The sequence below is a fragment of the Felis catus genome, chromosome A2, assembly GCF_018350175.1.
Source record: "Felis catus isolate Fca126 chromosome A2, F.catus_Fca126_mat1.0, whole genome shotgun sequence".
NCBI classification, from domain to species: domain Eukaryota; kingdom Metazoa; phylum Chordata; class Mammalia; order Carnivora; family Felidae; genus Felis; species Felis catus.
The window spans coordinates 16,130,001-16,145,638 of NC_058369.1; the positions used below are offsets into that span (position 1 = coordinate 16,130,001).

The window sequence follows — 15,638 nt, forward strand, 5'->3', positions numbered from 1 at the left end:
GACCCTGGGCAACAGGGCAGAGCAATGTTTTTCCTAGGACACTAGACCCTCCCTGATCTGTGGGGCTATGACTTATTGCCTTAGTCTGTTTGGGCAGCTATAAAAAAAAACAAAGAAAAACAAAAAAACAGAACAGAGCAAAACAGAGGCACCTGGGTGGCTCAGTCAGTTGAACATCTGGCTCAGGTCATGATCTCTTGGTTCATGGGCTCGAGCCCCGTGTTGGTCTCTGTGCTGACAGGTCAGAGCCTGGAGCCTGCTTCAGATCCTGTGTCTCCCTCTCTCTCTGCCCCTCCCCTGCTTACGCTCTGCCTCTCTCTGTCTCTCAAAAATAAATAAACATTAAAAAAATTAAAAAAAGAAAAAACAGACTGAGCAGCTTATATGCAACAGACATGATTGCTCATGGTTCTAGGGGCCGGAAGTCCAAGGTCAGGGTGCTAGCTGGTCAGGTGAGAGCCCTCTTCTGGGTTGCTTCTGGGTTGACTTCTGTTGTATCCTCACGTGGTGGGAGGAGCTGGGGAGCTCTGTGGGATCTTTTTGATAAGAGCACTAATCCCATTTGCATGGGCTCCCCCCATGACCTAATCACATCCCAAAGGCCTTCTAACATCGTCCATCACCTTTGAAGGGTAGGATTCCGGCATGTGAATTGCGGGGAGGCATAAACTTTCAGAAGGTAACACTCAACCAACACCCATTTGTACCATTGGTGGATTTTAGTTCAGGGTCCTTGGGGGCTGATTTAATGGCTGCTGTTGCACCTGTAGCTTTTTGACTCACTTCTGTCTACATTTGAAGAAGCCTTGGTTTGGGGCCAGGAGCCTGGAGGTCTAGTCCTGCTTCCTACACCCACTGAGTCTCTGCACACGATTAGTTCCAACACGTGCCTCATCTCCAGCGTGATCGAGTTGGACTTAGAAAATCCCCTCCAGCACAGACACCTTGTGATTAGCTATTTTCATGACAGACACCTGTGGGTCCCAGGGCATGTTGGCAACACCACGGAGGCAGGAGTGAGGGGCTCGCTGAGTTCTTTCCCCACTCACCGCAGCCCCGGTCAAACCACATCTGTGTGTTGTTGGGCCCCCTTTCTTCCCTCTGGCCCAGCCCCCAACTCAGCCTTCCTGGGCCAAGCTGAGGGCCTCATCTTCTGTCTCCGCAGGTTCCAGTGCTCCCTGTGCTCTTGTCGTTGGACCTCTTCCCAAGTTCAGGTCCTTTTCCACATGCACAAGAGTAAGGGGGAACCCCAGGGCAAGGTGAAGATGAGGGTCTTTGCCCAGAGATGTCGGAAGTGCTTTCAGTCTCCATTTGAGGTTCCCGAGTTCACCACAGAGCACATCTCAAGGATCCTGAATAACTTGGTGTTCCGAATTCTGAAGAAATGCTACAGAGAAGGATTTAAGTCGATGGAGGAGCTTCCTATGATCAAGGAAATCTCTCTTGAGGGGCCGCATGACAGTAACAACTGTGAGGCATGTCTACAGGGCTTTTGTGCTCAGAGTGGGGTGGGTCCAGCCGTGCAGGCACCGGTGTCCCCGGCACTTGCCTCCATAAGCTCACCTACTTTCGGGACCATCATTCCCATGCCCTCTCCCGCAGGGAGTGGCACCACAGTGGACGCGGTGAACACCCAGGCCAACAAGGGAAAGCCTTTACCCAGACCCTCGTATGCAGGGCCCACGCAGGCTGCCAGCCTCCCCACCCACTGGAGCCCGAGAGCAAACACCTACCACCACGTGGAGAGGCGAGTTCAGGTCACCCGCTGGCGTGAGGGACTCTGTTCCCACAGAGCCCCGAATCCAGGTGCAGGTATGGGAATGTTTGCTGTTTTTGCCTCGTCCTAGTCATCGTGGTGGTGATTATCGTAGAGACTATTCAGTGGATCTCAATGTGACGCCAAGTTCAAAGTCATGTAGTATGATCCCAAGGATAGGAAATTTCCAGAATAGGTAAATACAGAGACAGGGAGCAGATTGGTGACTGCCAGGGGCTGTGGGGAAGGGGATTAATCTGTACGGGGGCTTTTTTTGGGTGGGGGGAGGTGGTGAGTGGTGATGAAAATGTTTGGCTCAAGATGGAGGAGGTGGTTGTACAGCACTGTGAATGCAGTAAAGGCCATTGAATTGTTCATTTTTAAATGGTTGATTTCATGTGAGCTTTAAGGGTTAATTTCATGTTAATTTCACCTCCATTCAATGTTATTTAAAAGACACTGAAATCCTGCTCATTCTCTGTAGACCGAAACCATTATAGCCCACAGAACCATCTGGAAATCTCAGGAGACCCGTGGGTCCTCTCACCAGAGAAGCTTGCCCAGACCCTGTGACATTAGTCTGTGGAGGCACTTGCTGTGGTTTTCATTAGGCTGAAAACCTGGGTCTCAAAGCAGTGGTCTCCACAGCAGGGTCCACACAGCTCAGGGGGGACCAAGGCAGGACCACCTGTGTGGTCAAGGTAGGACCATCTACCCAGGTTGAGGATAGAACCTTCAAACTCCATTTTTTGTTTCTTTGTCCTTTACTATTTCTTGTTGTGTGGCTTATCATGTATGTTGATGTATGAGTAGAGTGGTATTGTGACACAATGTGTAAATAAACAAATACACACCCACTTGGAGCACATGCTCAGCTTGTCACTGACTTCTTCGTTTTCAGAACTCTGTACCCATTAGACGGCAACTCGGGTTTTCTCCCTCCCTCAGTCCCTGCTAACCACCATTCTTCTTTCTGTCCCCGTGAATGTGACTTCCCTGAGGACCTTAAATAGGCAGACTCATACAGCGTTTGTCTTCTTGTCACTGGTTTATTTCACTTAGCGTAATATCCTCATGTTTCCTCCACGTTGTAGCATGGGAAAGATTTCCTCCTTTCTAAGGCTGAATTATATTCCATGGTTTGTATATACCGCATTCTGTTTATCCATCTTAGACATCGGGGTGGCTCCCACCTCTCGGCTGTTGTAAGTAGTGCTGCTAAGAATGCAAGTGTATCAATAGCTCTTTGAGACCCTCCTTTCAACTCGTTTGGATGCACACTCAGAAGTGGAAATGGTAGAACATACAGTAATTCTATTTTTAAGTGTTTGAGGAATCGCCATGCTATTTTCCCTAGTGATTGCACCATTTTACACTCTCACCAACAGGGACAAGGGTTCCAACTTCTCCACATCCTCACCAACACTTTATTTTCTGGGTTGTTGTTTTCTTTATAATAGCTATACCAATGGGTGTGCTACATTTCTAGAAAATGCAATTTTTTTTTACAATGGAAGTTTTCTTTTAAGGAAAGATATTTTTTATTGTTTTTGTTTAATGTTTATTTTTTATTTTTGAGAGAGAGAGCATGTGTAAACAGGGGAAGGGCAGAGAGGGAGGGAGACACAGAATCCGAAGCGGGCTCCAGGCTCCGAGCTGTCAGCACCGAGCCCAACGCGGGGCTCGAACTCACAAACCGTGGGATCATGACCTGAGCCGAAGTTGGACGCTTAACCGACTGAGCCACCCAGGCGCCCCAGCAAGCTTACTCTTTCAAGGCAATATCAGAAATAATATTTGTACATCTCAGCACAGACAGAAGTATTGGGAACACAAAAGAAATGTGTAGGCAAATTCTTCTGGGGCTTGCTATTTGTTTTCAAATATTTGAGCCCAGTCTGTATATCTATTCAGCAAACTCCAGAAACTTAAAACGTGATAGTGGACAAGACAGTTGCAAACACATGTCTAAGGAACAAGCGTACCTAGTAGCCCCATAAACAGCTGGCAGCTGAGTGACCAGTGAGGTAGGAAGGACATGGTGGGTCGTTAATACAAAAAGGGGTTCTGGGGCACCTGGGTAGCTCAGTTGGTTAAACATCCAACTCTCGGTTTCGGCTCAGGTCATGATCTCACGGTTTTGTGAGTTCAAGCCCTGCATCAGGCTCTGTGCTGACACTGCAGAGCCTGCTTGGGATTCTCTCTCTCTCTCTCTCTCTCTCTTTCTCTCTACCCCCCCCCCCCAGTCATGTTGTCACTGTCTCTCTTTAAAAAAATTTTTTTTTAATTTTTAGTGGAAGGCAAGTCATAAAATGTTTAAGATGGAATCAGCCTTAGAATTTGTCTTCTCGGGGCACCTGGGTGGCTTAGTCAGTTAAGCATCCAGCTTCAGCTCAGGTCACGATCTCGCGGTTTGCGGATTTGAGCCCCGCATCAGGCTCTCCGCTGTCAGCACAGAACCTGCTTCAGATCCTCTGTCCCCCCTCTCGCTGCCCCTCCCCCACTTGCTCATGTTCTCTCTCTCTCTCTCTCCCTCTCTAAAATAAATAAAACTTAAAAAAATAAAGATTTATTTTACTTTTTACTTCTTGAGAGAGTCCTGGATCCCTGAGTCCCGGTGGTGACCAGACTGCAGAAGAGCCTGGAACGGGCACGTGCATGTGAGTCCACGTTTGCACAATAAAGAGATTGCAGATACAGGGAGGTGGGAAACACGTGCCGATATCCCTCCCAGAAAGACTCTACTGTATCCAAAGATAGGCGGGATGGGTGGAATGATTTAGTGTATGTCAATAAGGAAAACAAACTAGAGCACGGTAGAAAACTTAGATAATGGGGACATTAAGGGAAGCGGATGTTGAACACCTTGTAAGCTCACTGAAGACTAGAGTCAAGAATTTTCATTTCAAGAAAGAATTGGAAAGTACGTTAAAATCCTAAGAAGTGTTGTCACATGATCAAAAGTTACCCTGATACCAAATATTGCTACTGACAAGTAGGGTGGGGGAAACTATTTGCTGTCCCTGTGCATCAGGAATGGAGCGGACTTAGGACACGGGAAATTAGAATCGAGTAAACCTACACCCACCACAAAACAGTACCTCGAAGTACGTTTTCCTTCCCGCTCAGGAGTAGTGAGAGATTCAAGAGACACATTGAGGTGGGAAGGAAAGGAGACAGAGAAGGAAAGACAGTAACTGATTTCTGGACCTTTCTGTTTGCCATCGTCACGAAGTTACCCTAAACTGGAGTTTGGCAAGCACGCCAACCGGTCATTCTAGAAAGCTCCAGTCAAGAAATGTGATGCGGACCTTGCTAGTAAGTAAAATGCACTACCGAATGATTTCACCTAAGTGTCTTTGTCCCTTTAACGTCCAATGTATGAAAACGGGTATACTAATAAGCTTTTGGAACCAGAGCATTTTTCTTCTAAGAAGTACATCTTATTCCTTTATTCATATAGCTTTAGTGCTCATACCTGTGCCCCGCAATGGAAATTCTTTTTCCAAATTATGAATCAGTTCATACGCATCACATCAAATTTTCAAATCTCTAGGGTATTTCCACTAAAATACATATTCTGCGCTATAATCTGGCTGCATTTTTATACATATATGAATAGATTAAGTGGTGTCCTACAAACGTCATATTCAAACAACATATTTGGGTTGGGATATCATGTAACATGAGATAATTATATATCGGTGCAGTACTTTTTCCCTTATATGTAACACCAACACAAGGTTTTCGCACAAAAGACTGGTTTTATTGAAATAAATTTTACATAAGTCATGGACAATTTTCATGAAAGCCCCATTTGCCCCCCCTTTAAGATTTATTTTCTATTTGACTATCTACAACATATACCTTGGCATGAAACAAAGTCTCAAACTTATTCAAGTAGTTCAATTAATAAATTTCAGTCCCATTTTTAAGGAGTTAAAAAGAAAAACATAATTGTTTGCTGTTCACTTGAAGTGATTTCTCATTTTCCTACTCTTTTCATCTCTTAACCTACTTCTCAGAGTTTGTTTCTAATGAGGCAATCCTCCGCTGAAGTATTACCATGTGATTCTAGAATGCTCTGCCCGTTTTGCATCTGTTGAGGATAAAATACTTGGACTTTTGATTCAGTCTACCAAGACAAAATATGGGGGGTGTCATAGTAGCCCTTCTGATAAGAGAAAATAAAAATCACCCTTCGTTTCTTCCCCCAAAACCCAACTGGCTAGACGTGCGTGTTCAATACGGTAACCACCTGTGGCAATCTAAAATTATATTTAATTAAAAATTCTAAATTAATTAAAAATTCCTCAGTTATGCCAGTCATTGTTCAAGTGGTCAAAAAGCACATGTATCTGGGGGTCACTACATTTGGATGGCACAGATATAGAACATTTCCATCACTGCAGAAAATTCTACTTAACAGCACTGAACTAGACCATGTAGGAGTTGATTCATATATAAATAGGTGAAATATGCACTTTTTCCTTCTTAGTCACGAGAGCTACTTGTTAAAGCTTATCTTCAACTCACAATCCTGTTGATTTTAGCTCAAGACAATGGTATAAAAATAGATATTTGTACAATTTCTCCAAATCATACGATGTGTTGTAAGAGTCCAAAGCCCTAAAATGAATCGCATTTTTGCCACCATAAAACAGTCTCATGAGCTCCCCGCAGACCGCAGCATTATGGCCACGGGCAGAGTTCTCCTGTGGTATCTGCAAGGAAGCCTTGCTAGGGGCTCCTCACCAGTGTGGACTAGCCATCCCTGCTACCCTGTGCAGCCACCTTGGAGGAGGAGTCCCTAAAGGTACTACCTCTGCTCCCTGCTCTAAGGTGGGTCCCAGGACCCCCAAGGTTCCCACTCAGGGCAGGGGGACCATCCATGCAGCCCACGTAAGGCTTCCCAGGACCAGCCAGGCCCCGACTCTGCTAGGGCCCCCAGTGCACCCTCTGAATGTCCTGTGCCCAATGCACGGGCAGACAATCCAGCCCTTCTTTCTACAGTCAATGCCCAAATTATGCCCAAAGTCTCTCCCAAGACCCTACACTTACAAAACATCATTGAAACATATGAAAATAGCAGTTTGTATAAGCCCAAGGAAAACTCTCCTCAGTAAAAGAAATCACACATTAAAACTCCTTCAAAATAGGGGTGCCTGGGTGGCTCAGTTGGTTAAGCGTCCGACTTCAGCTCAGGTCATGATCTCACGGCCCGTGTGTTCGAGCCCCACGTCAGGCTCTGTGCTGACAGCTCAGAGCCTGGAGCCTGCTTCAGATTCTGTGTCTCTCTTCCTCTCTCTGCCCCTCCCCCATTTACACACTCTCTCTCTCTGTCCCTCAAAAATAAATAAAGTGTTAAAAAAATTTTTTTAATAAAAAAATAAAGGTAAATAAAATAAAATCTCATTTGACTAGCCCAATACAAATGTTCTTTTTACAACCCCTTTCTTTATTCCTGGATTCTTAAAATCAGTGCGATCAACTTCCTAATTTGGTCTTTGAGTTATAATTTTTAAAACGAACGCATTTTCTAAAATATTAAAGGTGGATTGTTTGGAAATAAGTATATGCAAATGAACCCTTACATATGACTTCTATAAACCCGTTTATCAACTCTCCAGCCCCCAGAGAGAAGTATTCATAAATGTGAAATTTGAAAACCATTTTTCCTAACTATGACCGTGGTGTCTAGACTTTGTCCTTACGCACAAACCGTTATTCCACAACACCAAGATTGCTAGCTCCACGGGACAGGGAGATTCTGCAGTCTTCTGATGGATGGTATTAAAGCTGAAGGCTGAAAGATACTTTGGTGGTATAGCTGGGAACAGATTCTGTAACAAGAGGAACAAGTCGATTCAACCCATTTTATCACCAACTGTAGCTACAAGCCATGGCTTAGGTCACCACACAAGTTACTACTTCATATGTTAAGTGTAGAGATAAATGCACTCTCCTGTCCCCATTAAGGGTGACATTTGCCTTCACCAATCCTAGTCGTGCGTTAGAAACATTTACATCTAGAAGAGAATTCTTCACCCTCATTCTTCTGCAATCTCTCCAACAGACTCACACAGCTGCATCAGGATCTGGGAACCTTTATGACCCTAAAATAATACCAACTGACAAAAGAGAAATCAAAGGCCAAGGACCTGAGACCGTGGACACCAGGTAGAAGGAAAGACGGTTCAGGAGCAAAGTTGGGGCTATTCCTAAGCCAAGTAGGATCTTAGGAAGTATGCCTTTTCTTAGTCTTGCTGTTGATACAGGTTACTGCCCACTCTGTCTTCACAGTCAAATTCTGTCAAAGGATGGTCTAGACCAATGGCTCTCCAGGTGAGGCTCCCGGACCCAAGGCATCAACATCACCTGGGAACTTGTTAGAAATGCACGTTCTAGGCCCTACCCCGGACCTGGCGAGTCAAAATCTCTGAGGGCGGGGCCTGCAGGTGATTTTTTCGGTTCACTAATGCTTGAGGACCAGTGAGGAGTTTCACTTCCTCATCATGCTTGAATCACATGACGTTGGAGGGTCACCTGTCTCACTAAAGCTACCCTTTTTCCTTACAGCTTTGGACTCTGGGTCTGACTCAGACGTTAGAGTGAAGGGGAAGGAAAGAGGGAAGACACCACGATGAAGAAAAGCAAACAAACTTTAAGAATATGCCCAACCACATATAGGTTGAACTGTTAAGAAACTGTCATTTTTGGGGATGCCTGGGTGGCTCGGACAGTTAAGCATCCAACTTCAGCTCAGGTCATGATCTCATGGTTCATGGGTTTGAACCCCACATCGGACTCTGTGCTGACAGCTCAGAGCCTAGAGCCTGTTTCAGATTCTGTCTCTCTCTCTTTCTCTCTCTCTCTCTCTCTGCCTCTCCCCCACTTGCGCACTCTCTCTCTCTCTCTTAAAAATAAACTTTAAAAAAATGTAAAACAAAGAAATTGTCATTTTTACAGGTAAAAGCCAGCTGAATATTGGCAATGTTCTGTGAACCAACATGAACATATGAAGGATAGAATTATTATAATTATTTAGAAATAAATGAATGAGTTCAAAAGCTATCATCACTAGAGGAGCCTGAGTGGCTCAGCTAGTTAAGCGTCTGACTTCGGGCTCAGGTTCTGATCTCAGGGTTCATAAGTTCAAGCCCCACGTCAGGCTCTCTGCTGACAGCCCAGAGACTGGAGCCTGCTTTGAATTCTAGGTCTCTCTCTGTCTCTGCCCCTCCCCCACTCATACTCTGTCTCTCAAAAATAAATAAACATTAAAAAAAATTAAAATGGGGGCGCCTGGGTGGCGCAGTCGGTTAAGCGTCCGACTTCAGCCAGGTCACGATCTCGCGGTCCGTGAGTTCGAGCCCCGCATCGGGCTCTGGGCTGATGGCTCAGAGCCTGGAGCCTGCTTCCGATTCTGTGTCTCCCTCTCTCTCTGCCCCTCCCCCGTTCATGCTCTGTCTCTCTCTGTCCCAAAAATAAATAAACGTTGAAAAAAAATTTTTTTAAATTAAAATGAAAAAAGCTATCAACACTAAAGTTAAATTTTAAAAGCAAATTATGTTATCGCTGACCAACAGATCCAAAGCTAAATACCTGTGTTCTCTAATTCTTTCTTGCATTTTTAAACAATAACTCTAAAATGTAACTATGAACAAATCAACAAAATACAACAATGAAGGTTTACCCAAGAGGAAAATTATACAACCCAAAGATAAATTTTGACGAAATAAATGGTTCTCTATTTGTTTCATGTTTCACACAAATTTCTAATTTATTTCACAATATTTGGTTTTCTCAAAGATTTTTTAGTGTTTATTTTTGAGAGAGAGAGAGAGGGGCGCCTGGGTGGTGCAGTCGGTTAAGCATCCGACTTCAGCCAGGTCACGATCTCGCGGTCCGTGAGTTTGAGCCCCGCATCAGGCTCTGGGCTGATGGCTCAGAGCCTGGAGCCTGTTTCCGATTCTGTGTCTCCCTCTCTCTCTGCCCCTCCCCCGTTCATGCTCTGTCTCTCTGTCCCAAAAATAAATAAAAAACGTTGAAAAAAAAATTTAAAAAAAAAAGAGAGAGAGAGAGAGAGCAAGTGGGAGAGGGGCAGAGAGAGAGGGAGACAGAGGATCCGAAGTCGCCTCTGTGCTGAGAGCAGAGAGACCATTGTGGGGCTCAAACTCATGAACCGTGAGATCGTGACCTGATCGTGAATGTCGGTTGGACATTCAACCGACCAAGCCGCCCAGGCGCTCCTATCTCATAATATTTCAACATCCAAGATTAGGGATGACCGAATAGATCGGAGGTAAAAGTTTTAATTTGACAAATAAATGGTGTCTTTCAATGGTGTCTGTCATGAAACCCCTGAATAGCTACATGTGATCAATCATCTTTAGTCCATGAATGGAGGGTGGGGGGCGGGCAGCAAGCCCACATGCAAATTTTCTGAGGGTGACCGAGGTGCACATTTTCAAAGCTCTGGGGGCCAGGGCCACCTCCTCCCTAAATCCACCTGCGGGACATCTTTCTGGCAGGTCCCTACCTAACTCACAAAAACAAGGGACCTGGAAAAGTAAGAGAGAACTCTCAGGCATCCATACCCGGGAAGCAGGTGGCGATTAGAAAAACAAAGAGTGACTTAAGCCTTTTTCCTGTGTTTGTGTGCTTGTGGCAGAGAGAAGGGCTTCTGACATTCCAGAAAAGTCTTTGGAAAACAGCCACTGGGGAAAAGGCTTCCCGCCCTTTCCTGAGGTCCTGTGACCGCCCGTGCTCCTCTGTAATATCACCACCCGTGGGAAAACCAGAGCTAAGCCAACCTAGGTACCAGTCTGCCACCTCGCGTTTCTCCTTTTGTGATTTTTATATATAAGTGGACCTTGATTTATGTAACCCAACTTTTCTAAAAATTTTTTTTTCAACGTTTATTTTTTGGGGACAGAGAGAGACAGAGCATGAACGGGGGAGGGGCAGAGAGAGAGAGAGAGACACAGAATCGGAAACAGGCTCCAGGCTCTGAGCCATCAGCCCAGAGCCTGACGCGGGGCTCGAACTCACGGACTGCGAGATTGTGACCTGGCTGAAGTCGGACGCTTAACCGACTGCCCCACCCAGGCGACTGCCCCACCCAGGCGCCCCATAACCCAACTTTTCTAAAGTTGAACTTAAATGGACTTTGAAATGGAATCTTACCTTCCCATTAACTAGGATAGCCTTTTGTCAATGTCATTTAGTTAAAAACTCATATACAGTCAGTAATACCACGTCTGAAGTGTATGCTCCCTGGCCTGTCAAATAGTTGATGACAAGTACACTAGAAAATGTTAGTATTTTAGAGAAACTATAGATATTTGGTACCTGGAAAAATAACCAATTAGCGTGTTGCCGATGAGACTCGTGTCAAATGTGTCGCATGAGCGCACAGAATCCTGTATATTCATTTAAAAGAATTTTAAAGGTGATTGACGTACCTCTTTCTTTAAGATCTTCAATATAGGCTTTCAAAAATTCTTTATCAAAGTGTTGACGATCTTGTTCACTTTCCATCACTTCCACACCGTCTTCACACTGGGTATTATCAATAGGATTGTCCATAAGGCTTACAAATCTATTCGAGAAAATATGGACAGTATCACATTTTCACCTGTGCATGTTTAACTGCAACATTCCTCTCACATGAAGTGAAGTTTTGTGGTACCGAATCGCAAGTTCTTGGTTATCCTTGAATGTCCAACGTGGAGAGAGCAACAAAGTTGTAATTTCCTCTGCAAGCTCTTTCATTGAATTAATTTTATCACCCTTCGCTATCCAGGAAAAAAAAAGCCTGTAGGTTATCATTCTTCAATGTTTTATCCAAGTAATTGCTGTCTGTATTTTATTTTTTGCTGTTTATTTATTCATTTTGAGAGACAAAGAGAACAAGAGCAGAGGGGGAGAGAGAGAGAGAGAGAGAGAGAGAGAGAGAGAGAGAGAGAAAGGGAGAGAGAGGGAATCCCAAGCAGGCTCTAGGCCATCAGCTCAGAGCCCGACACAGGGCCTGGATCCCGTGAACTGTGAGATCATGACCTGAGCTGAAATCAAGAGTCAGATGCTTCGTCGACTGAGCCACCCAAGCGCCCCTGTATGTATTTTGAAATTTGATAGGCACAAGGATACTTTTTATTGAAAGCCATGGTCTCTCACCCTGCCTCTGTCTCTCAGATCCCAGAGGCAAGCTCTTTCATCTGTGAATCATTATTTTTACTTAACCTGCCGGAAATCTCTTTTACGCAGGACAAATACTTCAATGTTGTTACATCAAGTGGAGGCATCCCTTCTCTTCCCTTCAGTTGCCCGACCCTCCCACCTCCCAGTTTTTACGATCCATACTTTTACTTTTTCAACATCCTAGTATGAAAAGTTTCCAACGTTCAAAAGGGTCGAAAAAATTTTACAGTGAACACCCCCATACCCACCACCTAGGTTCCATACGTAAGATTTTATGGCTTTTGCCTTATCACACACCCAGCCGTCCCCCCTCCATCCACTCGTCAGGCCGTCTTATTTCTTGAACTTTTCACTTTTGCATTAACACCAACGCTGTCCGCATTCTGATCCAAAACCGTATTTAACTTTTCTATCTTGCCTGAAGTTTGACTCTAAAGTTGAAAAATGTGTATTCTTGGGACAATTATCTGGGAAGGCTTGGTGATGCCTTCCCCCTGGGGAGGCTCCAAACACAGAACTCCGGGGTCTTTCCCCCCAGGGCCACCCTAGTGGAAACCTCAGGCTTTTGGTCAGGGGACCAGACTGCGGGGGGTGAGTGGTCTGCCGGACGGAATCGAGGAGGAGATTGGAAGGTGGGGGGGGGGGGTCATCTGTTTACATGAGATTTTCCTTTATTTTTAGCACCATGTCTCAGGCTGCACCAACATGTGCCTGGAATTTCTGACCTCGAGCTTCTTGGGAGTTCTCCAGGGCAAATGGGCTCAGTTTCTTGGTTTCTAAACTTGAGGCTCCTCCGTACAATTTTTAGCAGTCACCACTGTTCTGTCTGCCGTTTGTCTCCCAAAGTTGTGTTATGGTCTCTCATTCTGGGAAAGCCTTCTCCCGCTTTCCTGATCATCGTCGACTGTAGGCTTTATTATTTTCCTCATCTCAGCGGGGTCTCCAGAAGGATGGGTGTTAAATACATGGTCAATCTACCATAATTAACATCTTATTCCTTTTATCGTTTTTTTATATTTAATCTGTGGCTTTCTCTATATGTCTTCCTACATGCTATATACGATAGACAGCACATACGTGGCTATGTGCTGTAAGCCGTCTTACGCTATAAAGTGACGAACAGACTTTGTCTTTCCCTGAGTAGCCAACTTCCTTAATGGCGTATTAAGTCACTCATACCTTCCCCACTGGTTTATGAAAATCCCTGTATCATATACGAGGGTTAATTTCAGTACTACCTATTCTGTTCTAATAATTCACCTACGAATCGTTGCCTAACACGACCTCATTTTAATTATTACACGCCAGTTTTTTTGTTTTTAGTTTATTTATTTATTTTGAGAAAGAGAGAAAGAGAGAGAGTGAGTGTGGGAGGGACAGAGAGAGAGAAAGAGAGAGAGAGAGAATCCCAAGCAGGCTCTACGTTGTCAGCATGGAGCCCAATGCGGGGTTCGAACTCACAAACTGTGAGGTCATGACCTGAGCTGAAACCAAGAGTCGGACGCTTAACCCTACTGAGCCACACAGGTGCCCCGTTTTTCTACCTTTTAAACCCGTCATAATTCTCAGTAAGGCAAATTCTGCCCCGTCACTCTTGTTTTCCAAAGTTATCATTACTGTTCTTAGCTTTTTGCCTTTGTATACTTTCACATCAGCTTTTCAAGTTCCAAAAAAAGAAATTCCACTGGAGTTATGGTTGGGATCATATTATACACTTAAGTATAATTTTTGGAAGAAATCATATGTTTATAGTCTTTTCATCCAGAAAAGACAGTATGTCTTTCCAAATATTCAAGACCTCTTCGATAGGCTTTGGGAGCACTTTTTAGTTTCTTCTAAAGAGCTCTTTTGCTAGCATTTTGTCTAGATTTCTTTTTCAGGTTTTTATATTTTTGGCTAATACTATTACTGTCATTACTCCCTTCCACTATTTTTCTATAGGTTATTTATAGAAGTCTTAATGCAAACTTATATCTAGGGGTTTTTTTTATTAAACTTTTAGGGGCGCCTGGGGGGCTCAGTCGGTTGAACGTCCGACTTCGGCTCAGGTCACGATCTCACACTTCATGGGTTCAAGCCCCTTGCCAGACTCTGTGCTGACAGTTCAGAGCCTGAAGCCTATTTCGGATTCTGTGTCTTCCTCTCTGTCTCTGTCCCTCCCCCACTTGTGCTCTGTTTCTCTCTCTCAAAAATAAATAAACATTAAAAAAAATTTACACTTTTATTAATTCAAAGAGCTTCCATCTGATTCTTTGAGATTTCCAAGTCCTACAATTATTATCGTTTGACATGACTTTAGTTGCCTGCACACAGGTCAGTTTTACCCTGAGCGGAAGTCTCCTGACCGGAAGTCTCCCTCCTCCCGTGCATCCTTGGTTGAGAAGCTGTCACGCCTGCTCCCAGCTGGCTGAATGTGGAAGGAGCTTAAGGGTGGGTCCTGCCAGCCCTCTCACCAGGGGGCCCCTTCTCATCCAGAAGACATTCCTGGGACAGCCAAGGACAGGGGAGGACCCATTCCAGTGGAAAGAGTATGGTGGGGCAGTGGGAAGATGTCATACCCCATTCATCTTGTGATTACACAGTGATGGATGTAGTCTCTCTCTTTGCAGTTGTCAGTTTCTTTATTTCTGTCTGCTAGGCATCTTATTGCCAGGATTGGAAGACGAGGAAGATTTATGCTGATAGTGAGCATTTACCACTGGAAGAAGTGGGCGCCCCTGGGAAAGAGCCCCTTGAATGATGGTCTTAGCCAACAACTGGTACTCAAGGCAGGTGGACACTCTGGACACAGTGATGAAATGGCTGTCACTGGAGTGGCCTCGTGTAAAGCTTCCTGGAATGGGTCAAAACGGGCTCAGGAGAGAGGTGATGGGGGGACCCCCAAAGCCTCAAATTCTGGCTGCCGGGAGCCGAGGGGATGTGCCCTGGGGTCAGCTTCAGGGGAGGGTGGAGCGGGGGCTTTTCAAGTCCACTGCCAAGGTAAGAAAGACGGTTCAGCGTCTCACGCCAGATTGGAATCTGTTTGTGTCACATTTGCATGGATGGTTTTTCTGAGTTTGGGGTGGTTTACACATACCTTTAAGGAAACCAGAGAGCGAGGCCACCAGGAAACATTCAAAGCCACTGATCCTCCAGGCTCAACAACAGACCAGGGAGCCCTGGACAACCGCCCTGTCACGCTTCAAACAGCGGTAGCATTTGCCCAGAAACCCTCTGAGTTCTACCTCCCCGTGCCAGTGGCCAAAACCTTCAAAATCCTGTAAAAAGGCATCGGAACCTCTGTGAACCTCTGTGAACAGGGATCGGGTCCTCGGAGCACAAGAACCACCTCATCTGGTTCCTGAAACAGGCGGGCGCCCAGGCTCCGGGCTCCAGGCACTCCTTACCTTGTGTCTGACCGTCTCTACTGGGATCTACTCACTTTAAAGGTGTGGACGAGTCACACAGGGCCGTGGGGAGCTCCACCAAATGGTCCCCACTGACGACTAACAAGGCCAGCTTCTTTAGGTTAAGCAAGGCGTACGGAAGGTAGGTCAGCTTGTTCTTATACAAGATAAAGGTCTGTAGCTCTTCTAGCCTGAGAAGGAGCAAAAGGCAATAAAATCAGGACTGACTTCACAGCTGAAAAACCAAAGCGAATGACACATCAATTCTGGTATGAAATCCCTACGCAGTTTACCTT

At 45.2% G+C, this 15,638-nt stretch overlaps 2 protein-coding genes across 4 annotated transcripts in view; one reads left to right on the plus strand and one right to left on the minus strand.

Moving 5' to 3' along the window:
* RTP3 (receptor transporter protein 3) overlaps positions 1 to 2,613 on the plus strand; it is a 10,415-nt gene extending 7,802 nt beyond the window's left edge. The window contains exon 3 of the mRNA XM_011291135.4: positions 1,166 to 2,613. Coding sequence (XP_011289437.2) covers positions 1,166 to 1,847 — 682 coding nt within the window. The 3' untranslated portion in view covers positions 1,848 to 2,613. The remainder of the gene's footprint in view (positions 1 to 1,165) is intronic.
* Positions 2,614 to 7,262: 4,649 nt separating this feature from the next.
* Positions 7,263 to 15,638, minus strand: part of LRRC2 (leucine rich repeat containing 2) — a 44,938-nt gene continuing 36,562 nt past the window's right edge. For all 3 annotated transcript variants that reach the window (XM_045049274.1, XM_006928680.4, XM_003982145.6), the window contains exons 7-9: positions 15,378 to 15,533; positions 11,221 to 11,357; positions 7,263 to 7,599 (exon numbers count right to left, since the gene is read on the minus strand). In XM_045049274.1, the coding sequence (XP_044905209.1) occupies positions 7,550 to 7,599; positions 11,221 to 11,357; positions 15,378 to 15,533 (343 nt within the window). In that variant the 3' untranslated portion in view covers positions 7,263 to 7,549. The remainder of the gene's footprint in view (positions 7,600 to 11,220; positions 11,358 to 15,377; positions 15,534 to 15,638) is intronic.